At 63.7% G+C, this 23,731-nt stretch overlaps 1 protein-coding gene across 2 annotated transcripts in view; it reads left to right on the plus strand.

The window, feature by feature from the left end:
* Positions 1 to 23,731, plus strand: part of ZFPM1 (zinc finger protein, FOG family member 1) — a 64,951-nt gene extending 41,220 nt beyond the window's left edge. For both annotated transcript variants that reach the window (XM_073225497.1, XM_073225498.1), the window contains 7 exons: positions 9,118 to 9,251; positions 15,812 to 15,908; positions 17,543 to 17,749; positions 21,003 to 21,236; positions 21,443 to 21,538; positions 21,623 to 21,769; positions 21,954 to 23,731. In XM_073225497.1, the coding sequence (XP_073081598.1) occupies positions 9,118 to 9,251; positions 15,812 to 15,908; positions 17,543 to 17,749; positions 21,003 to 21,236; positions 21,443 to 21,538; positions 21,623 to 21,769; positions 21,954 to 23,593 (2,555 nt within the window). In that variant the 3' untranslated portion in view covers positions 23,594 to 23,731. The remainder of the gene's footprint in view (positions 1 to 9,117; positions 9,252 to 15,811; positions 15,909 to 17,542; positions 17,750 to 21,002; positions 21,237 to 21,442; positions 21,539 to 21,622; positions 21,770 to 21,953) is intronic.

Genomic DNA, 23,731 nt, shown 5'->3' on the forward strand with positions numbered 1-23,731 from the left:
TGCCGGCCCCGCAGACCCCACCTCCTTTAGGACCACCCCCCACCAGAACAGGCCCCTGAGCCATCCTGCAGGTCCCGGTGGGGGAGCCGGGCCCCACCCTGTGCTACAAGCTGTTCCCAGGCAGTCCCAGCTCCGCCATTAGTCGGGGCCAGGGTTCAACCCGATAAAGATGGGCTGTTGTCAGACGATCAATAATCCCCAGCCACAGGGAGAGAAGTTCCCAGGAGCCAGCTGGCATTGGGGGGGGGGGGCAGGGCCGGGGGCTTCAGCCACAGGTCCCTACTTGCCCGCTCCTCCGTGCTGGCCTGTGGACCATCCAGGGTGCACCCAGGCCCAGGGGCCAACCCGCTGTCACCCTCCCTGCCACCCCCAGTGGGGAGGCTCTGGGCCTTTGTGCATCTCCCAGGGGTCGGGAGAGGGCACCTCCTGCCAGGAGGCAATCACAGAAGCACACAAGGACACGGGCCTAGTGCCCCTCCCAGGCCCACAGGACCGGCTGCCCCCCTGCCTCCATCCTCCAGACAGGTGCTCTCTGAGAACTGCGGGCGGCCAGGGCCTGCAGGACACAGCCGTCGCTGGCCCTGGCCCGAGGGGCTGACATTCTAGCGGAGACTGGGTTAATGAAACACCTCCGCCCAAGGTGGGCGCCCAGGCACAGCAGACGTGGGGTGGGGCCGACAGCCCCAGTGGTCGCATGGGGGACTCAGGCACAGTGAGGTCCCAGACAACACGTCCAGGGCACTATGGCAGCGCTATGCCTGCACCTCTGGCCGCATGGAGCCTGTCAAGGTGCTGCCCTGCCAGACCCCTCTGCCACCAGCTACACCCCCTCGTGGTGCGGCCACTGAGCAGAGCTGGGTGGGAGAGGGGAGCTGGAGCCCCACGCCCTGCCGGGTGGGCGGGCACAAGGCACTGCACCCACATCTGCTGGACAGAGACCCGTGGGCTCCAGGCAGACATGTCCCACCTTTCAGGAGAGCTGCAGAGGAGCCGGGCTCTGAGCTCTGGGACCTCTCCCCCGGCCAGCAGTGCACGGCCCAGAGGAAACTCCTCAGGAAGGGAGGTTCTGGGCTTGAAGCTCTTGGGAAACTTAACCTCAAATGAGAAGGAAGCCCCCTGAGGGAGGATGCAGATTCTGTAGCCCCACCTGGGGGCCTGGGCACTCTGAGGAGGGGTGCCAGCAGCGTCTGGGCCCCCACAACCAGGCCTGAAGCCAGTGAGGGCCACTCTGGACACTCCCCCAGGCGGTGGAGGACCTGCTGAGGCCCCATGCGGGGGGCCAGGGGATCCCTAGGAGTTTCCTCTTCTCTGACTTCCTTATCAGTTACCTGGACACTGGTCTGGGTCTGTCACATCTCTGGCACTGGGCACTTAATAACATAAAACAACAGAACAACTGGACAGAGGCTAGGCCCTGTGGCTGGACCCCAGAATGGGAGTCTTCTCGGGAGAGGCAGTCGCCATCCTGGGAGCAGCAGCTGGACCTGGGCATATATGGGCAGTGGGCCTGCAGGAACCAAAGCCTGGCTCTGCCACAGTGTCCGGCTTCCCCCGCGAGGCCAGTGATGCCAGACTATGTGGAATCTGACTGCGAAGGGCAGTAGCTGGTTCAGTTTCCACGCGCATCCTCACCTTCAAGTTCCCCTGCTCCTTCTGCTGCCTCCCCCAGATTCTGGCCCTCCTGCAGGGGTCTGGGCTCTCTGAGGGGCTCTGTGGGATGCCCGGGCCAGAGGCAGGATGGAAACCTCACCCCAGGCTCCCGAGAGCCACTAGTCCGCTGAGCCCTCCGTCAGCTTTGCTCCTTAGCAGGGGTGTGTGCATGGCTCCCTCACTCTTGCCTCACCCAGTGGGAGCCATACCCCCTTACTGCGCCACCCACCCAGCTGTCACATTATTCCTTCCATCTCGGCCACGCCAACCGCTGTGGGGACTGTTTTCTGCCCCAGTCAGCTCAGTGGCTCCCACTTTGAAATGGGGACAGGACTGCACTTAGGGCCTGGAGAGTCCAACTGCTGGACACACCAGGCTGGCTGTGAGGACACGCTGCCTAGGCCGGGGTCATGCGTCTGATGCCAGAAGGACCTGGGCTTTACTCTCCCCTGCCACTTGCTGACCACGTAACCTCAGACAATCTCTTCACCTCTCTGAGCTTCGCTCTCCTCGACTGGCAGAGAGCAGGGGAAACAGACCCCACATTCACTCCCAAACTTTTTTAGCTGCGTCCTCTCAGCACGTTGTCCCCACCGCCCACAGTTGGGACCCTGAGGCCTGAGATGTGGCAGGACCTGTCCTAAGGTGCCACGGCCACTGGCAACATCCAGGACTGGAATCGAGCCCTGCCCCTTTTTGTTCCCTGATGTGGCATTCAGGTATGGCTTGATCCAGAGGACTTGCTGGCTGGCTGGAGCCCCAGGGCTCTGGGTTTCCTGTTCCTGGGACCACAGGTCACATGGGTATGTCTGCTTTCTCTGTGCTCTGGATCAGCTCAAAGGCACCAAGCCTGCCAGCAGCCAGCTGGGAGGCCGGGGGAAGCCAGCCCAATGGGAGAAGCTGCACACAGCTTCCACAGCAGTGCAGACCTGGGGAGAGGCAGCACCTGGACCTCGCTGGTTCCCCCAGGCACAGCCCCACAGCCTAACTCACGCTCCTGCGCAAGGGTCTTCCTCCTCAGCCCATCCCCAGTCTGGGCCTTGTTGCCCACACTGTACATGGGGAGGAAAGACGGGCGGAGTGGGTGGGGGATGGTCCCAGAAACTGACAGGAACTTGCCCCCCAACCCCCAGCCACTTCTCCCCAGGCCCAGATCTCCCCATTCCAGCCAGTTGAGGAGGGTCACACACGAGCAGGGCCATGACAGCCACAGAGCAAACCCTCCCCTCCAAGCCCAGAGGCTCCGTGACCACAGGGCAGAAGGGATGGTGACCAGCCATAGGCCTTGGGTGTCCAGACAGGCTCCCCAGCCCCCACCCTGGTTGGGCTCTGGACTCCCACCTCAAAATACCTGCCCAGGAGATGGCCTTCCATGCCTGCCCATGGTCCCTGCCTGGCGTATCCACGTGACCAGGGCAGCTCCCAAACCCCTAATGTGCCAGGGCCTGGGATACCTGCCGTGGACTCAGAGGTGAGGTCTGGGGGTCACATGGCGCCTCCCAGAGCTGCCCTAAAGCCCTGTCACCACTGAGGAAAGGCCCTGGTGTCATCTGCTTTAGGGGTGGGGAGCCCGAGGGGCTGGAAGCCTGGCCAAGGCAGTAGAAGGCCCGCTGCTCAGCGCCGACCCCCACAGCCCCCACAGGCCGTCCTTGAGGGCTCCTGCTGGGTGCCAGGCCCTGCTCTTCACACACCACAGTCTCTGTGTTACTTCAGCTCGCAATGAGCTGAGGCAGGGGCTCCGACCCGTATCTCACCCAAGAGGAAACCGAGTTCTGGGAGTTTCCGGCTGGGAGGCAGTGGTGGCAGGATTCTTGGGGCCTGGAGGGGCTATACATCAGCCCCGTAGCAGTTGGGGTAATAGGAGTCAGCCCCCCCACCTCACCTCAAGGCAGCTCAGTCCCAGAAGGGCAGGACCGGGGGCAGTTGCTGAAGCTGAGAAAGGACAGTTGGACCCTGGAGAGCGGTGGCCACGTGGGACAGGAGGAGGAGCCACCTGGCCTCCCTGTCCTTCTGGGCCTCGGCTACCACCCAGCTCACAGCTTTCCCAGGCAGGAGGGTGCAGTTGGAGGCCAGACTTGAGAGCCCGTGCTCTTGGGCAAGTCCACCCTCAGAGAGATCGGCAGAGCCCTGATGTTCCAGGCAGGGGGGTGTGGTGGGGGGCCGAGGGCGTGAGGGCTTGCCACTGTAGGAGGCACCAGGCCGGGGGACAGAGGGGCCACCTGCCCTGCTGACTGCCACTGGCCCTGACCTGCTGTGTCACCTCGAGAGGGTCCCTTGCCCTCTCTGGGCCTGGTTCCCACCTTGGTGAGGCACATTTTGGAAGTGCATGGTCTCAGCCACCCAGCCTCCTACCCTGCCCCACTCCGGGCCCTCGCCTGTGGAGACTTCTAGAACCCTGCCAGGGCAGGGCCTGCTCACCCCTGGGGTTTTCCTTCTCTCCCACCTTTTCTCCCCCTTTTCTGTGACTTTTATCAAAGACAAACAGCATGATCCCGGAGATAGGGCTGCCCTGACAAGCCGAGGCCAGCTGGTCCACGGGAGCCACAGGGCGGGGCCGGGCGGAGCGATGGACTGATTAGATAGAAGGGTGCTGGCAGCGACCCCAGGGTGGGCGCCCACATGCTGACCCCGGGGCCCACCATCAGGGCGGGGCTTGTGGGGCGCCTGGACTTTGTGCTCTGGAGGCCACCGGCCATGAGCACAAACAGAGCCTGTCCCTGGGAGGAGGAGCCTGCCCCCAGCTCACTGCCGCTCCTGCCAACCGCAGGGCTGGCCATCACTCAGGGAAGGAGCCCGGGGCCCTCGGGGCTCTGGTGAGCCGGGCCGGATGGCTGCAGCCTGGATCTTCCATCAGAAAGGGGCTGGGCTGGGCTGGGGGACAGCAGCCCCTGCTGTGTGACCTTGAGCAAGTTGCTCAGCTCTCTGAGCCACTGCTGTGGGATAGGGAGGGAGAACTGGAACCTCCTCACTGGAGGCCACCGGGGGCTGCAAGGTGTGGGGCAGAGCTGGGACAGGTCTCCCCAGGACGCCGGGGGCCGGAGGGCAGTGGCCCCGCTGACTGACACACTGCCTTTACCCTCCCTGCTGCCAGCCCAGCAGGTAGACTGAGGCGCAGCCTGTTGATTCCAAGCCACCTGCTCCACCTGGCTCCCCAGCATGGGTCCTGAGCCTGGCCTGGGGTAGCAACGCAGTCCTGCCTCCTTCCTGTCCCCTCAGGATGCCATTTGAGGGTTTTGAGACCTAAATAGACATTTAAACCATATAAATATGCAAAGGCTGAATTTTCTCATCTGGTTCCTCGCAGGTGCTTGGGGTGCGAAATTGAATCCTGGCTCGGCATGTTTGTTCTGGAAATAACATGTGCGGGGGGGTCAAGGGGGTTGCTGGAATGATTTGGTCTTTGTCCTGACGCTGGCCTTTGGTGATGGTCCGACCGCCTGGGGGTCTACCCAGGCAGCACAGGGCCTGCCCCTCCCCCAGAGGAGATCGGGCGCAGATGGGGAGACCAAGGACAGAGCAGGAGGTCAGCCAGGGCTCAGAAGGGCCGGGAGGGGCCCGCCACCCACCTACCCAGCGACATGCCCCTCCACTCCTCTCTGCGGCCAGCCCCCTGCCTTAGGAGGCCCCAGCTAGAGCTCGGCTGGGGCTCTGGTCCAGACCCACCTCCGTCTCTGTACACTGGGAGAGCTCCTTTAAGCGTGGCAGGGAGGAATCCCTGCACACTGTGGTAGGCACTTGGCTAAGGCTTATTAAGTGGGGCCACGAACTTTGTTAGCATCGTGAGTCCTTGGGGCAGATGGCATTGCCCCCCCAACAGAGGGGACAGAGGCCAAGGCCGACAGGACCAGGAGGACCTGGCTGGAGCTGACATCTCTCTGTGCCCATCGCCTAAGCTGCTCTGGACACACCAGTTGCAGGAGGCTGCCACAGAGGAGGACACCTCCACCTGGAAGCCTACTGTGACTGGCCCACCATCATTGCTGCCACTGCCCATCTTTCCTGGGACCCCCAAAGGCAGAGTCTGTGCCCCCCACCCCAGGTGCCCGCACAGGGTCTGTGACCCAGTGAGTGCTGAGCCACAAGCCCAGAGACCTGGGCTCCCATCCCACCTGCAGCCCAAGCTCAGGTTGTGGCTTGGGGCACAGGTTTCCTGCCGGTGTGCTTGGGAGCTGAGTGTCCTCTGGCCTAATAGAGGCTGTTTAAAAATAGGTCTGTCTTCCTGCCTGTAACTCTCCCTGCCAGCTCCACCCCCAGCCTGGCATCTCTTATCCTTTAGCCCCATGCCCTCCTTCATTTATGCCTTCATTTGTTCTCAGCCTTTAACTGAGCCCTCGTGAGGTATCCAGTCTGCCAGGAGTAGGTGGTCCACCTACTCCCACTTTGCTGATGTGATTTCATTCCTGGTTGGGAGAGGGTCTCTGCTAGGTTCAAACTGGGCTTTGTTAATACTGCTGACCCTGTTTCAGCCATGCAAGGGGTTGGGCAGGAACTGTTTGTTAGAAATTGGTTATCTGAGCAGATGGATGTTGAACGTCACCAGGGCCACAGTGGACAGTTGCACACGTTGTGCACTGCAAAGGGGCGCTGGGTGAGCCGGGGCTGAGGTCCAGCCGTATTCCCTTCACTGAGCCAGGCACCTGCTGTGGCCTTGCATTCACCCATAGGGTGTGCCTTTCCCAATGCACAGCCCCTCAAAAACGGTGCCCCACCCCCAGCCAGGGAGGTTGGTTGTCCTGGTGACCATTGCCTGGCCCCCAGCCGGGTCCCTGGACTCCCCCAGTTTCCCAGGTCTTGCTCAGCCCCCAGTAAGCCCTGAGCAGTGGGCTCTGCCCCAGGACATGCGGAACGGCTGCCTTTATCAGGAGCCGGCCCTGTCTCTGGCAGTGCGTGATACCCAGAAGACGGCGTGGCTGCCCTGGGAAACCCCAGCCATGCTGTTATCTGGGAGGCTCGGCCTGCTAGCCCAGGGGCTCCGATTAGGCAGTACGGCCATTTGCCTGCAGGTGCACGCGTGGGCTGGGTGGGGGGCCCGCTGGCCCTGCCCCTCTTCTGGCTCCCAGGGTGACACGGGCCGGCTGTCCCCACCCCCCGCGCCACTGTGCCCCTGAGTCTGGGTGGGACGCAGCCCACACGTAGGAAGACCGCTGAGTTCCAAGTTCCTCCCATGGAAAGGCAGGTGCTGGCCTCAGACAGCGGGCATCATCTCTTAATGGGGAGCCTCGAACCCAACAAGGCCAGAAATGGGCTCCTTCATGAATGCTCTTGACACTGACGGGAAAATAGGTGAAAACAGAGAGTCCAGGCCACTGTCACTGCTTATCTGCAGCCCCAACAGGAGAGCTGAAGCCCAGAGAGCAGCCCGGGCATCCCGTGCACAGGCCTGCGTGCGCACCGGCCTGTGCAGCTTGGGCGTGTCTGCTCGTCCAGCGGGTGCAGGCCATGCGTCAGGACTCTGGACGCCTCCCCCTGGAGCCCGCCCTGAGTGGGAGCAGATGGGGCAGCACACATGCTCAGCCCGCGGTGGGCTTCCCGCCAGCCTCGGGGGCAGAGCCCAGACCCGCCAGGTGGCTGGACAGACAGATGCACAAACGAGCGCCCAGTGAGCTTGCCTGCAGGCAGCCTCTTCCTCCCTCACCCATGCCCACCCCAAGGTCCGGCCCCACAGGGAATCAGAAACCCAGGCACACCCAGGACTCGAGGGGCTAGGAGCCCAGGCTGCCATCTAGTGCCATGCGGCCTGGGCGCAGGTCCTGGAGCCCCAGTCCCTACTGCTTGGCCTCGGCTCCCTCAGCTGTACAGGAGGCATAAGGAGATGGCCAGTGCCATAGGGCCCTTTGAGCAGGAATGGGTGGCTTTATGCTGGCTGGGCCAACTTCTGTCCCTGGTGATGGGCCCTGTTGGGCCAGGGAAGCAGGCAGCCCGTGCACAGGGCCCTGGGCCAGACCCGGGCATCCTGGGTGGGCTGGCGGGGGCTATGGTCCCTCGTGGGCGGGCCCCTACCCTGCTCCCCGTGGGGCTGATAAAGGGGCGCCGGCCACCCCGGCCTTGGCCTGGTCCCCTGCCATCTTATCTGCCCTGGGGAAGACAAGGACCCAGTTAGAACATTTTAGCTGAGCCTCCTGGTGTACTTACACGTTATCTGTGCCATTAGGCTGGCAGTTATCTGATAATCGGGCCCATTAAGGCCACAGCCTGCCTGATTGGGGCTCCAGGAAGTGGGGCCGCCACAGCAGCCCTGCTCGGGAAGGGCCAGGACACGTGAGGCCCAAGCAGCCTAGGTGGCACCCATGGCACAAGGTGGCCCAGCCTTCCTGGGCACAGGCCATGTGGCCTAGAGAGGGGCCGCCCTCTGGGGGCATGGCCACCACCGGCCCTTTGTCCAGCGAGGACGCCGAGGCTTGGGAGTGTTGGGGAGGGCGGTCACTTCCAGGCATGCGTCTCTCAGGGCGGCCCTGACAGATCTGCACAACCTTGATGCCTTAAAACATCAGAAATCTGCTCTCGGTTGTGGAGCCAGAAGTCCCAAATCCAGGTGGGGCAGGGCCGCGCTGCTCCTCAGTCTCTGGGGAGTGTACCCCAGCCTCTCCCAGTTGTGGGGGCCCAGGTGCAGCTTCCCAGCTTTACCCTGCGGTGTCTGTTCCCATCTTCCCCACATCTTTTTGTCTGTGTGTCTCAGAAGGGTATTTGTCATTGGATTTAAGGCTCACTGGATAACCCAAAATGGTCTTATCTCGAGATCTCAACGTAATTACTTCTATAAAGACACTTTTCCAAAGAAGGACAATTTGTAGGTTCTGGGTGGATGCACCTTTTGGGGGCCACCACTCAACCCACGACAGAAGGTCATGTGGATTGTGCAGTGAGATCAGCCTGAACTCCGAGCCCCGCTGCAGGCCCCGGCCACCCCAGGTCCTGACCCCGTGGGGGTGACTGTCCCAGGGGCTCACAGCAGAGGCCTGTCTGTGCCTGTGGGGGTCCAGCAGCAGATGCCGCTCCCTGCCCTGCCCCAGGGGCCACACCAGGCCACAGTGGCAGAGCTGGGAGGGCCCCCAGCCGCGGCAGGTAACTGCAGTCCTCAAGCACCCTGCACTCTCAGCTAGAGACTCCACAAGAGCCAAGGCCCACAGAGTGAGCAGAGGTCCCTCGGGGTGGGCAGGGGCAGCAGCTGGCCCGTCTCTGCCAGAGGTCACCTGGCTCCATCTGTGCACCCGGGCATGGACGGGCCTGCCACTGCCACCAGGGCTGCCAGAGGCACATGGCCCTGGCATGTTAGTGTGTTCCCCCAGCCTCTCCTCCACCTGCTCAAATCCAGCTGCCGGCTCCCCTCATACTAACTGTGCGGCCCCCTGGGGCAGCCCCTTCTCTGCCCTACAGCCCTGGGGGCTGCGCAGGTGGGTGGCCCCGCACAGGGGTGGGCCGGGTGACCCCCACTGCCGGACCTCATGCCTCCGATGTCTCTCCTTGCAGACGAGTTGGAGCTGCAGCTGCAGGACGGGCAGAGGCGTGTGCGGGCTCGACGCAGCCTCGCCGAGGGTCTGTCCTGGGGCCCATTCCGTGGGAGCATCCGGAGTGGAGCCTCGTCCCCCGGGCAGGTGGAAACGGTAAGGAGCCTCGACCCCTGCCAGCTCGCCTGCCAGCTGCATCCAGGGCACCGTGTGGCCCAGGGCACAGACCCCTTCAGCCCCCAAGCCAGGCCTGAGGTGTTGGAGGAGGGCAGGGAAGAGTTACCTGCCTGGGAATGCCAGGAAGGCTTCCTGGAAGAGGTGATGAGGGGCCTGTGGGTCCTCAGGTAACACAGGGAGCTTCCTGGTGGGGGTGTCCTTTAAGTAAGCCCATAATGGATGAGTAGAAGTTGGAGAGGTGGCAGAGAAGGGCATTCCAGGGGAGCGGGCAACAAAGAGCCAATCGGTGGGGCTGGACTGGCACCCCCAGTGGCAGGTGAGGTGGTATACTGGGCACTTGTGTGTGCCTGCAGCAGACGGTGAGAGGTTGTTTCACTGCTGTCCTTGTGGGTACTGATGACAGGGAGAGGGTGCCGTCAGGGCCCTCCTGCACTTGCTCATCACCCTTTGTAACTAAGGAGCCCCACCTGGAACATGTTGCCCAAAGGCAGCATCCTCCCACTGGACGTGAGCACCACGGCCCTCCTCCGTCTCAGGTCTACTGCCGAGCTGCCTTCTGTTTATGGCACGTCAGCCTGGCACCCTCCTGCAGGCTCCTTTAAAAATACATTCCAGTTAAGAAAGAAAATCGTTCTATAGGAAACAATAAGCATGGGGTAGTGGACTGGGCAGCATGTGGTGTGATGGGGACCAGGAGGGCCTGTGCATGACCAGTGTTCAGAAAATGCCTCCTCGGAGACCAGGCAGCACAAGAGATTGGTCCCCTAAAGCTCAGGCTTAGGCGCCCCAAATGTGCTGGTGCAATCATGGTCTTTTCTGACTCCTGAGGTGGCATTCAGGGGTAGCTTGATCCAGGGTACACGCTGGCTGGCAGGTGCCCTGTGGTGCTGGATCTCCTGGCCCCAAGGCCCCAGGCATGGGCCTGATAGGCCTCTGTATAGTCAGCAGCAGAGCCAGGCCCGTAGGGATGAGGCTTCCCCTGCACAGAGGCCAAATGCTACCGTGACAACTCTAACCAGCCTGGAGGGCAGAGCCTCCATTTCTCAGATGTGGAAACCAGGGCCCAGCACCTTGGCCTGCAGCAGCATCCGTGGGGATGCTCAGGAGCCACAGGCAGAGTCCCCAGCTTCAGGCCATCAGACCAGTGCTCACAGCCCACCCCCACTCCTGTGTGCAGTAAAACTGGTGCTGTGGGTCATGCCGAGTCAGGTTCCCTGGGCTTGCATCTGCACTGCACGAGGCTGGGAGACCTCCCAGGGTCTATGGGCTGCCCACACCACGTATGCCAGCTGAGCAGCCAGGCTTGGAGGGGTGGGTGCTTACACAGGCAGGCGGCTGGTCAGGATCACAGGAGCCCACCTTCGTGGCCGGGCTGTCCCCACGGAGTAGGGTGTGGATCTGGGGTCTGTCTCGTGGCCATTTTGCTGTGTGCTCCCAGGCAGGCTCCTAAAGTCCCTGAGCCTGTTTCTTCAGCCTTTGGCACCTTAGGGGAAACCCTGAGAGCGCTTGAGGCCTGAGCCTTGTAGACCCCACAGGGGAGAGGGTGCTCATCTGAGATGGGGAAGCCGGGGCATCCCGCCTGCTGCCGATTGAGGCCACAGGGGGTGGCCTGGCAGGCACGATAGCCAGCAGCCTTGAGGGGGGATGAGCCTCCTGTCCTGTGGCCCCAGGCAGGGGGTGGCTCCAGGGTGGGTCTGGCTCCACTGCGGGATGGAGGTGGTGGGGTTGCAGCCGTTTCTGGAGGCGTGCAGGCAGCAGTGACCCTTCAGAGGGCAGGCTGCTGGGTGGGGGCAGCTGGGGGCTGGAAGGGGGGCCAGGTGGGCCAGGAGCTCCATAACACTGGCCTCTAGACTGACTGGACAACAGCCACGGCTGAGGGTTAGGGGCCTCAGTGTTCTGAGCAGGTCCTGCACTTCCTCTGCTGCCCCTTCGGGGGACAGTCAGCCCCTGGCAAGATGGACAGGCGTGTGCATCTTGTCCACTCATGCACACACACTGCTGGACTGTCCTTACACATGACCCCACCTTCTGAGGGTACTTGTCCCCATTTTACAGATGAGGAAGCCGATGCTCCAAGAACTTGAGGGACTTGGCCATCAGCAGGGTCAGATAGCAGAGGGAGAATCGGACGGTGTCTGCCTGCCCCCGGAGCCCCTGCAGACTCCCTCGGTACAGGCTGGGGGCTGGACACTGCCAGCCCCAGGGTCCCAGCCCTTCCCTCCTGGCCCACCCACCGTCCCCCCACCCGCCTGCAGACTTCTCTCCAGGATTTTGTCCTCCTTGGGCCTGGGGCGCAGGTCAGCCTGGGGAGACTTGGCGTGCGGTCAGAAAGCCTCTCCAGGCAGAGATAATGTCCGAGGCGCGCCAGAGAGGCCAGGACCTTGGAGGGAGGAAGGAGCCTCGCCTGCTCTTCCCCGCAGTTTGATCTCCTGCAGAATTAGATCCCTGATTAACCCTTATCTCCCCAGCAGGCGCCGAGTGTCCAGACACACCGTACAAGATGATTGATTTCTTAAAGATACGTGCGCCTTTCTGATACTTCATTTATTGTCTAAATATTTTTACTAACATTTCAGCGGGCCCCTTATCGAGCCCAGCCGATGCGTCCCAGTTCTTTCCCCCAGCACCTCCTGCCCCAGTGCGTCCTATCAGCCACGAGGCAGTTTGTCTCTGCTGTTTAGAGAGGGAGGCGGGAAGGGCGCTATGGGGGATGGTGACCCTTCCCACTGGCTGGGGGGTGCTTGCAGGCAGGAGTCAGGTGGTTTCCCCCACAATCCCCACACACGGGACACTGGGGGCGGGAGCCCCAGGAAGGACGGACAGCACAGAGCCTGGCCAGGGTTCGAGAGTCAGTGCCAGCAGCACCAGTCTGCTCTGTGACCTCCAGCAGGTCCCTCTCTGATCCAGCTTGCAGTCAAATACAGAAGAAATGCTCAGGATGGGTGTGTGGGATGGAGGGGTGGGTGGGTGGTCAATGTGTGGGATGGATGCTGGGTGGGTGGATGGATAGCAGGTGGTGGACGGAGAAGCCACACTGGCAGAGGAGGCCACGCAGACCCGGGTCTGGTCCCGTGCGCACAGCCGCTTCTCGCGCCTTTGGCCCCTTGTTCACCTCTGTGAGACTCAGTGTCTCTCCTGTGAAACAGGTTCTTCACAGGGTCTGGGAGAGATGAAAGGAACAAAGGCAGAAATGCCATTGCCTCCGGTGAGGGGAACAGACTGAGCTGTGAGGATGAACTGGGGGTCCCGGGCAGAGCCCACGCCGGGCCTACCACAGTCCAAGCCCTGACCTCCTGTGAACCTGCCCCACAGTGACCTGGGGGAGCCCAGGCAGCTCCCCGACCTTCTGCAGGGCCGCCTAGCTCCCTGGGCCGCCCCACTCCCACCCCAGAACAGGGCCCCCACCATCCGTCGGTGCTGACCCATGAGATGCATGGCGAGGTTTGGGAACAGCCTCAGATAAAGTTGTCACAACGGATGCGGTGGAGATAGGGTTTCTGATGGTTATCAGCGGGCACAGAATCCAGACACCGACCTCTTTGTTGGGGGAAACAAGGAGCATTCTCAGATGCACCCGGAGAATTTAAAGTGGCTGCCCGTTATCCCAGCCCTGGGTGGGGCTGGCCTGGAGCCAGGAGGGAGAGACAAACCACCCTGGGGGGCTGCAGGCAGGGCAGAGAGAGGGGCATCTTGCTGACCCCAGACATGGCCTGTCCAGAGCCAGCTGGACTCAGATGGGGCACCAAGCCTGGCACTGCCCCTGAAGGGGAGGCGGCACACACATCCGTGGTAGTTTTGGAGGAAGGGCCTGGTGGGGAAGCTATAAACAGCAACTTCCAGGCTTGCCTGTTGCCCATGGGCTGAGCAGGGCCAGGAAGGGGGCCCCTGCGCCTTCACCTGAGAAAAGGGCTTCAGTTCCAGGGCTACTCAGAGTTGGGGAGAAAGAAAAAAAGCAGGGAAAAAAAGTAAATAACCAGGCAGCCTGGCGCTGTGTCAGCCCCTCCACAGGGGAAGAAGAGAATCTGCTACTGACCAACATCCTTAGCTTCCAGGGGGGCAGAGAGGTGGGCTGTGGGCTATACAGCCGACCTCGGGGTCCAGCTGCCTCCTACAGGGTGAGGTGCTGGCTCGGGGCTCACCTGTGGGCACTGCCCCCAGTCTCAGAGGCAGCTGGGCAGGTTGGCGCTCCCCCTGGAAGCCAGGGAGTGGGAAGGCCCTCACACCCTCGGGACCATGTGCAGGCATGTGTGGCCCTTCAGACTGACAGGGAGGCTAGAGACGTTGGTCTCCCGGTCTCCAGCCCCCCTGTAGAAGTGGGGGACCACTAGTCCCACGGTGCCCCTTCCTCCCACCAGCTCTCACAGATGGCAGTGCCCCCAGCCCACGCAGTGCAGCCACCACGAGGGCACCTGTTCGCCAGTGTTGGGGGGACATGGCGCCACCACCTGCGCCTGGACCGTGTGCAGAGTGGGGGGTTCTGCAGCGTCAGCAGAGCCGCGCGAGTGTTTTTATCATGCGCGAACACGCCGCTCCCAAGAGTGATAAGCGTTAAACCGACCAGGCGGCTGTCAGTCTATTTGAGGGTTTAGAAATACTGGGACGAATAATTAGATTTCATATCGTTACTGCCACGCTCATCGGAGGATCAGGCAGATTAATTTTTTCACCCTCGTCCTCGCATTAATATTCATTAGAGACTCGGGGAGGCCCCGTCCTCCCCCTGGCTGCAAGCTGCTGGCCCAGGTCACCTGTGTCTGGGACACAGCAGTCACCAGCCACCTGCCACCGAGCCACCCCACCAGTGCCTCTTTGCCCCCAACCTGTCTCCAGCTGCAGCCTGGACAGAAACCTCTGAGCCAGCAGAGACCCCGTCAGAATCGCTGGGCATCTGTTACAAGCAGGGTCCTTGGCAGAGATGCCTGCCACAGGGTGACACAGGTCAGCTATTGGCTTGGTGCCCCAGCAACACCAGCCTCCGGGGCCCAGGCACAGGGCCCCCGCCTGCTGTGTCAGGCCGGCCAAGGGGATGGGAAAAGCAAGGTGGGGGGTCTTCTTCCGGGTCCCTGGGGGGTGGACTGAGTTGCAGGGAGATGGGTGTGACCCGCCCTGCATGCAGGTAGTAGGATGAACACCTGGGTCCCGGCCGCACCTCCAAAAGGGCATCACCCACTTGCAGAGATGCCCAGGAGCAGGGGAGGCAGGCATGGTGTAAGGATGGCATATCCTACCTCAGGGCTGGGCTCTCCTGACCCACAGGCCACGCGGCTGCTCTGTTGGCCAGGGTGCCCTGACCTTGCTGGGTCCCCGAGTCTGTCCCAGGATGGGGATGAGAGGGTAGAGGTGGTCAGAGTCGGGGAGGCCCAGCTCTATGTGCGTCCTGGGCAGCAAGTAAAACCCTGAAAAGTGCCATGGGCTCAGACCTGGTTGGGGGTGCCTGGAACCCATCAGAGGACGCCCCACATGCCATCATCTGCCCTGGCTGTCCCACCCTGGTCCACTGCCACTTATGCCCCAGGGGTCCACAAAGCCACTGCCACCCAAGTGACAGCATTTCCAGCAAGTGACACTGGTTCTTCAGCTAATAGTCCAGCTGCACAAATTTCTGAGCAAAAGGCATTAAGTTGAGCAAAACAGAAAAGTGCCCACGTGGGATGTGCACTGTGCCCTTCCAGGCAGAGGAACCAGCCCAGAGCTGGGGCATAGCCATCACTCCAGACCCCCAGGGCACAGCAGGGCCGCGGTTCTAACCCCACCCTGCAGCCCACACAGGTCTGTGTGTCTGGCCAGGGATCCCAGGTCACTGAGGGGGTCTGCAGGCAGCCCTGCCCACCTGGCCCCAAGCTGCCAGCCCCTCTGCGGGCTGAGCCCAAAGGACTCCTTCTTCCTGGGTGCGCCAGGGGCAGCTCCAGACGGTGCTGGGGACAGAGCATGGCTGGGTGGGGTGGTGCTGGTGCGAGCCACCCCTCCCACCCCCGTGCCTTGGCGTCCTCCCCTATGAGATGGGTGGCAGCAAGCCAGCTGGACAGGGCCTGACCCCACATGCCCACAGGGGCTCAGCTGCTGGGCCCTGCAGCAGGGGAGGAGCCCCACCAGGGGGGAGGATGTGGAGGTCCCTTCTGGGGAGACACCACCCCCTCCCAGCCCATCTTGGCCTCCACCACAGCTCAGTTCGGAGGCCTCTGGGGGCCTGTGTGGGAGAAGCCTGCGCCAGCCCAGCCCTTTGCTCCCCATGGATTGTGCCAGAGAGCCCGGAGGGGAAGGGGAGGCAAAAATGAACTGGGTGCAAATCCCCACTCCGCTGCTTGCCGGCTGTGTGACCTTGAGCAAATTGCTTGACCCCTCTGGGCATCTCGTTTCCAAGGGAACCCCTTGTCTGACCATGGAAGGTGGGGACTCCCTGCTGCGTCTGGCCACCTTCTGGGTGGGCCCTCAGGCACCCCTGCATGTGCTCCCTGGGGATCCCCGGTGCTCTTCCCTGCTGTCTGAAGGCACCACCGTGTCCTTGCTGACCCCACTCCCTTCCTGCCCCCCTGAGCCAGGCACTGGCCCTGCTGCTGGAGGACGAGGCCTGCTGGCTGAGGACGCTGCCCCAGGCCCTGACAGAGGCTGAAGCCAGCGCGGAGATCTACAGGAAGGGTTGGTGTCATGGAGCTTCCAGGAGGCGGGGGTCACTGGCTGTCCCTGGGCTGCCCTTTAAGGGAAACCAGTGGGCTGGGCCGAGGGGCCAGGGAACCCGGCAGCCACACCCCTGCACCCTCATTAAAGCCCAGCTGGGGCCCAACAGTCAGCTGGGGGATGAGGCAGCTGGTCTCAGAAAGCCGGCATGGCTGCTCTTCCTGGGCCCAGGCAAGGACTTCTCCCTGGTGCCACCAGGGCTGGCAGAGGGACCCGGGGCCCTGCACCGGGGGGCTTGCTGCAGAAACAATCAGGAGGGCCAGCTTCCTAGCTGTGGGGCCTGGGCCATGTCCCTCATCTTCTGGGGCCCCGTTTCTTTGGGAGGCCTGGGCAAGAGCTTGGCCAGGCCCCGGTGCTCACTCAAAGCAGCCCCTGCCTCCTCTGTCTCCCTGTACATCCTAGAAGGGGCCCTGCGGGGAGGCCCTGAGAGGGCCAGAGAGCAGGAAAGAGGTCCTCACCCCATTATAGACAAGGAGGCTCCGGTCCAAGGGGTGGATGTGGTGATAGCCACGTGGCAACTTCTACAGCCAAGTGAGGGCCACCCACCACAGCATAGCTACCCAGGAGAGAGGGCTGTGCCCACTGGTGACAGGAAATCCACCTCATTCCCCTGCAAGGGGCTCTATTTTGCTAGAACATTCTGGGGGTACCATCCTCACATCCTCTCCTGAGCACATATGGCTCAACGCCCCTGATGGAGGTGGAGCCTGACAGTGGCTCTCATTTCAGGAGAGAGTCAAAGGTCACTGGGGGCCTCGGGATCCCAGGGTGGGTGCAGAGGGTACCCTGAGCTCAGCATCTAGGGACCTGGGCTTTCCATCCTGCCCTGCCATCCACTGCATGACCTGGGTCAGCACAGCACCTGTGTGCCTCAGGTTCCCCTTCCGTGGGGGAGCTCCTCCTTCCCACCAAGGGATGCTCTAGGGACACGGAGCGCAGCCAGAGGGACCAGCATGCCTGGCATGGCAGTGAGCGGCCAGCCATGGATCTGCACACCCAGCAAGGGCAGGGGCTGGCTGGCGCTGCCCGGCCCCCCTTCCCGCTGGCCTGGGCAGCAGGGCTCCAGCCAGCTGAGTCTGCGCAGGCAGGCGAGGGTCCTTGGGGCACCGACATTAGCATGGCAGCCTCTGCATGGGGCCTTGGAGGTGGTCCAGGGCCTCCTGTTGACCAAGGCTGCCCCCTGCAGGCCACAGCAGGAACAGCCGCACCCCGCAGAGTTGGGGGGCTTGGATGGGGTTGGCTACAGCTCCCCAAGCGCCCTGAGAGCGTCCCACGCGCCACCCTCTCTGGGAAATGGGCAGCAGTGTGGGCTGCCCTTGAGGCCCTCCTGCTTGGGCACAGGGCAGGGAGGTCTGGGAACCACCCAGTTGCCCCATGGAGGCAGGATGGCTGCTGAGGAAGCCGGAAGCAGCAGCTGTGACCCGGGGCCGGCCACTCCCTGCCCTTGGCCCCATCCCCCACTGCCGGCTTCAAAACCTTTATCCAGGTGGGGCGGCCCTGAGGGGTCAGAGGGATGAGATGGTGGTCTTCCCAGGGTGGTGGTGGTGGTGAGCCGGGCTGCTGGCCCTGCCGTCACGGGTACCTCACCCCTGCAGATGAAGCCCTCTGGTGCAGGCTCACCAAGCCGGTGCCCGCAGGTGGACTGCTGAGCACGCTCCTCGTGGCTGAGCCCCACGATGCCCCCCGCCACCCCGCAAAGGAGTCCTCGGAGTCCACGCACCCAGCCCCCGCCCACAGCGACATCCAGCTTCTGCCCCAGCAGGCTGGCATGGCGTCCATCCTGGCCACAGCGGTCATCAACAGTGAGTGCCCCACCACCCAGCCCGGGGCAGTGCCAGTGCAACCCCACGGGACTGCACGGGGGGCCCAGAGCTCAAGGCCCACAAAGGCCTGTTACCACTGGGATCCAAGCAGAGGAGAGGTGCACCGTGGGGCTCAAAAGTGGGGTTGTAGGAGCGGGGGGAAGAGGGGCAGAGGGTTGCCAGCTGCAGCCAGTACATGAGCAAGGGCAGTGTGGGCCTGTGAATGCCAACGGGCAGCCTGGAGGGGGCCACCGGGGACAGGGTGACCATGTGTGCCTGGCTCGAGCACACATGGGGGAGGCCCAGGAGGCAGGCACAGCCTGACCCCAAGTCCTCCCAGGGACAGTAGAGTGGGCGGAGCACGTTTCTCAGCCTCGCATTTCCAACAGGCGCCCCGCAGGGAATGTTGAGTGGCAGCCTGGCCCCTGCCCACCAGACACCAGTGCCACCCCCACCTCCTGGCTGTGACTGCCTAAACATCTCTAGACAGGCCGGGCATCCCCCGGGGGCAAAGGCATCACCCTGGTGAGACACCTGGAGTAGAAAGGTTTTCTGCCACCCACTTCCCACCTCAGCACTCAGCCTCAAGACCCCTCTGAGCCTGCGACAGGGTTCACCTGCCCGGCAGATACTCTACTGACACCACACTGAGCCAGTCGGTCAGTCCGGGCACCGAGGTCGCCAAAGTGGGGCCCACCACTCAGAGGCACAGGTGACCTTCTGGCCGGGTGGCCGCAGCCTTGGGCATGGGTACACCCCACCAAGGACGTGGTGACATGGGCAGATGGTGGCAGGGCCTACGTCAACGGGGGTGCTCAGGAAAGCCACTCACACAGGATGACATGCTCTCCAGGAAGCACCGATGGCTGCGGGGTGAGGCTGCAGGAAGCCCACAGGGGGCAGATCTCCCCCAGTGGTGCCAGGAAGAGCCTGGATGTGGTCCCATTGTTTTAAAATCACCCTGGCTGCTAGGTGGTAACAGTAAGGTTGGAAAACTGGCAGAAAAGTGAGCTTTTGGAACAAGTTCAACGTGATGACGGCTTGACAGAGGTGGAGACAGAGGTGGGGCTTCGACATGCCATCTGGGTGGACATCCACCCCAGGCAGGTAGGAAGAGCCCGCCACGAGCATGCTGGCCCCGAGATGCCTGTCAGACACTAAAGTGGGACCTCAGAGGCTGGGGGCACGTGTTGGGGCCACACAGGCCCCCAGGGAGAGAGGGGACCTGCAGATGCTCGAGTCAGGGGGTGGGAAGAGCCCAGGGTGGTGGGGGTCCACTGTGTCCTGGTTGTGGCTGGTCTGAGGGCAGAGGAATGCCCACTGGACTGGGCAGCGTGGAGGTCACCATGACCCTGACCACAGTGGTTGTGCTGAGCGAGCCGGGAGTGAGAAGCAAGCCCGTCAGACAGGCGTGCGGTGCTGGGACCCAGCTGAGGCTGGCGTACTTCTGCGGGGGTGGAAATGACCCGGGGAGAGATGACAGTGGGAGGCAGGGGACAAGCCACAGATATGAGGTCCACCCCTGGTGCCCACGGGGAGGGGCTGGGCCACTGCCCTGCAGAACACCAGTGCTGCCAGGGGGAAGAGGGCAGCAGTGAACTAATGGGGTCCTGCCTGCACATGGAGGTGTCGGGAGAAAGGAGCCTGGGAAAGCCCTTCAGAGACGCAGGGCAGGGAGGTGCATCTGCAGGGAGCCAGAGACTCGCCCTGGGGAGTGGCGCCTGGGCTATGGTCGAGTCCTGGGGACCCAGCCTGCGGGGTCCGCCTCCTACCTCCTGTCTGGGCTGCTCCAGCAGAGGCTGCAGGCACACCCAGGTGCTGGGAGGCTTTCCTCCCCTTCGTCCTAGGCTTCCACCTCAGTGCCTCGCCCAAGCTGCCCTGTCCCCAGAGCACTGCCACGGTTGGTGGATGTCTTGTTCACACATCCAGGGCCTGCGGCCTGGGTGCACTGGAAGGGCCTTAAGAACTGGAGCGCGTCAGTCATACCGGCTTAATTCTTGAGACTTCTCCACCCTGGGCCTCGGTGTTTCCCAACTGTGAGATGGGGGCAATGGTAATACCGGGCATTTATGCAGGTCACCTGGGCTGCACCCACCCAGGACTTGGCCTTTGGTCAGCCCAAAGTGGCAGGACCATGACCATCCTCACTAAGCTTCAGGGCTGTGGCCGAGGCTCCAGTGGCCATCCAGTGCTGACCGTGCAGTCAGAAAAGCAGACCCACCAGTATGCCCGGCGGGTGCAGAGCTGCCCTGAGGCCCCTGAGGAACGGAACTTGGGAAACATATGTAAACACAGAAAGGGATTAGAGCCAGGAAAGCTGCAGGTGCAATGGCATGGAGTGTGGCCACCTCACCAGACAGGTGCCTCAGCTCCTTGGGAGGCAAAGGTGGCAACCTGGAGGCTCCTGGGGTGAAGAAGAACCACAGACCCGGGACCAGCCTCAGAGGAGCCGCCGGGTGGAACATGTCCCACCTGCAGTCATGGAAACCAGGGGGCACTCTAGTCCCTGAATGAGATGCCCAAAGCCCAGCTCAGGAGTCCAGGCCCCCCGGTTCCACCTAAAGCTCCAGGCGCAGAGCAGCAGCAGAGAAGAACAGACCGTTCCTTAACATTTCGCTATAAAGACACAGAGAACTGGCAAAGCACCCATTACACAGACCCTCATCAGCTGGCAGAACCACTACTGCAACCCAAATTCCTATGAGCTGAAAAGGTAGCGGCAGCCCGTGGGGGGTGAATTCGGTCAATTCAGCAAACCCCACCATGCGGTCAGGGAAGCTCTACCTCCGAGCTCCTGCCCCGCCTGCCCGAGGCTGGGCACGGCCACGCTTACCCCGGGCACTAGGCACATAGTCCCATGCCATGCCTCACCCCTGCTTAGTCACACACACAGCCACATCACAGACACCCACTGTGCCCCTGCCCACACTCCGGGGGACACCCCTGGGGCCCCAGCATCTTGCAGGGCTCCCTGTCGGAAGGCAGCATGGGGGCTGCCCTGTGAGGTTGCCAGGGCCCCACCCGTGTGGTCCATGAATCCTAGAGACCCAGGAGTTTAAAGGGCCAAATGAAAGGGGGGTAGTGACAGGGCAAAGGCCCCAGCCTCCTCACTCCTCAAGGTGGAGGCCAGCGGGGCAGCCAGGGCACAAGCTCATGTTTCCGAGGGGACCGGGGCTTGCCTGGACTGCAGGATGCCTCCCCCCTCTAATGCTGGGATGCCCCACTCAGGCTGCGCCCGCCTCTCAACCCACAGAAGACGTCTTCCCCTGCAAGGACTGCGGGATCTGGTACCGGAGCGAGCGGAACCTGCAAGCCCACCTCCTCTACTACTGTGCCAGCCGGCAGAGTGCCGGCTCTCCTGCCGCAGTGGCTGCCGACGAGAAGCCCAAAGAAACCTACCCCAACGAGCGCGTCTGCCCCTTCCCCCAGTGCCGCAAAAGCTGTCCCAGCGCCAGCTCCCTGGAGATCCACATGCGCAGCCACAGCGGTGAGGCCCCAGGACCCCCATCACCCTCCGTAATAGCGTGTGTCCCCACTGGCGCACCCAGCCCCGGGTTGCGCACGGTGCCCCAGTGTGCCTACACGGTCAGCCTGCCACAGCGCACGGGCTCCCAGAGCCCGTGGCCCACCTTAGCCATCTGGACGGCCGGCTGGGCTCCCAGAGCAGACCCCTCACTCAGCCCTGTGTCCCAGGAGAACGCCCCTTCATGTGTTTGATCTGCCTGTCGGCTTTCACCACCAAGGCCAACTGTGAGCGGCACCTCAAGGTCCACACGGACACTCTGAGTGGTAGGTGGGGGCAGGGAAGTGGGCGGCACAAGGGGTGGGTCTGCAGGGCTACCCCGCAGCCCTGATAACACAGCTGGCCCACAGGTGTCTGCCACAGCTGTGGCTTCATCTCCACCACGAGGGACATTCTCTACAGCCACCTGGTGACCCGCCACATGGTCTGCCAGCCAGGCTCCAAGGCTGACATCTACTCACCAGGGACCGGGCACCCAGCTGCCAAGCTCCCCCCAGGTGAGCCCCTGAGGACTGGGGAGCGAGGGGGCCTGACCACCCGGCAGCAGGGCTGAATTCCGCCCTGGCTCTCTACCTCCTCTGCCCAGCCCAGCTCCCCGTTCGCACCCCCTCTTACCCCAGGTCTGGCCCCAGGCAGGTCCTGCTCCAGCCCCTAAGTGTGGCCCCTGGGGTCTCCCTGCAGACAGTCTGGCCAGCTTCCAGCAGCACACCGCCCTGGCCTCCGCCGACACGGCCCTGGCACCCAACCCATCACCAGGATTGGACAGGAAGGCCCAGGCAGAGGCCACCAACGGAGAGACCAGAACGGCCCCCCAGAACGGCGGCGGCAGCGAGCCGTCCGCGGCCCCCAGGAGCATCAAGGCAGAGCCTGCGGAGGAGCCCGGGCCCGTAGCCCGGTCGCGGACGCCGTCGCCGCGCAGCCCTGGCCCCGCCCGGGTGAAGACGGAGCCGTCCAGCCCCTCTCCTGGGAGCCCTGGAACGGCCGAGCAGGGCGCTCTCTTCCTGCCGCAGCTCCCCGCCGCGCCCCCGGCCTCGGAGATCCTGGCCAAGATGTGCGAGCTGGTGCACGGCCGGCTGCCGACGAGCGCGGGGGAGCCGGCCGGCCTCTTCGCGGGCGCCCCCACGGGTGCCACGTGCTTCGAGTGCGACATCACCTTCAACAACGTCAACAACTTCTACGTGCACAAGCGCCTCTACTGCTCCGGCCGCCGGCCGCCCGACGACGCGCCCCCCGCGCGCAGGCCCAAGGCGCCCCCCGCCCCACCGCGCGCGCCCCCCGCGCCGCCGCCCAAAGAGGCCGACGCGCGCTCGTCGCCAGGGCCCGGGGCGAGCGAGGACGAGGCGGGGCGCGGGGCGGGGGGCGCGACCACGCCGGAGGCCGAGCCGGGCGGCCGGGGCAGCGAGGACAGCCCGAGCCCGAGCAGCGGGGCGGATGAGGACGAGGACCCCCGCCGGACGCTGTGCGAGGCCTGCAACATCCGCTTCAGCCGCCACGAGACCTACACGGTGCACAAGCGCTACTACTGCGCCTCGCGCCACGACCCGCCGCCGCGCCGGCCCGCGCCCGCCGGGACCCCCGGGACGCCCGCGCCCGCCGCGCCACCCGTCCGCACGCGCAGGCGCCGCAAGCTCTACGAGCTGCCCGCGGCCGGGCCCAACCCGCCCCCGGCGCCAGGCCCCGCCCCGTCCGCGGCCGGACCCGCCCCCGTGCCCCCCGCGTCAGCGTCTCCGCGACCCGGAAGCGGAAGCGGCCCCGACGCCGCCGACGGCCCCATCGACTTGAGTAAAAAGCCGCGGCGCCAGGTGCCCGGCCCCGCGCCCCTGCCGGCCCTGGCCGACTACCACGAGTGCACGGCCTGCCGCGTGAGCTTCCACAGCCTCGAGGCCTACCTGGCGCACAAGAAGTTCTCGTGCCCCGCCGCCCCGCGCCACCTGTGCCCCGCCCCCGAGGACGCGCCCGCCGTCGCGTGCCCCTACTGCCCCCCGAACGGCCTGGTCCGCGGCGACCTGGTCGAGCACTTCCGCCTGGCGCATGGCCTGCTGCTGGGAAAGCCTCCGCCGGACGCCCGGACGCCCTCGCCGGCCGCCCCGCGCGACGGCCTCAATGGCCAGGAGCCGCCCCCCGGCGCAGACCACGGCAGCCCGTCGCCCGAGGCCGCGCCACCGCCCCCTTCCCACCCGGACAAGGGCGCGCTGGCCGCGGCGCCCCAAGGCAGCCACAGGCACTGCCGCCTGTGCAACATCAAGTTCAGCAGCCTGTCCACCTTCATCGCCCACAAGAAGTATTACTGTTCCTCGCACGCGGCCGAGCACGTGAAGTGAGCGCCGCCACACTACAGACCGACCGGCTGCTTCACACCCCGCCGCTCCCAGCAGAGACCGGCTGCTGGGAACCGCACCAAGCAGGCGCGGCGCCCGCTTGGACCCTCGGCACTTAATAAAGAAGTTCAGTTTGATGAG

This window comes from Manis javanica, chromosome 17, assembly GCF_040802235.1.
Source record: "Manis javanica isolate MJ-LG chromosome 17, MJ_LKY, whole genome shotgun sequence".
In the NCBI taxonomy this organism is placed as follows: Eukaryota; Metazoa; Chordata; class Mammalia; order Pholidota; family Manidae; genus Manis; species Manis javanica.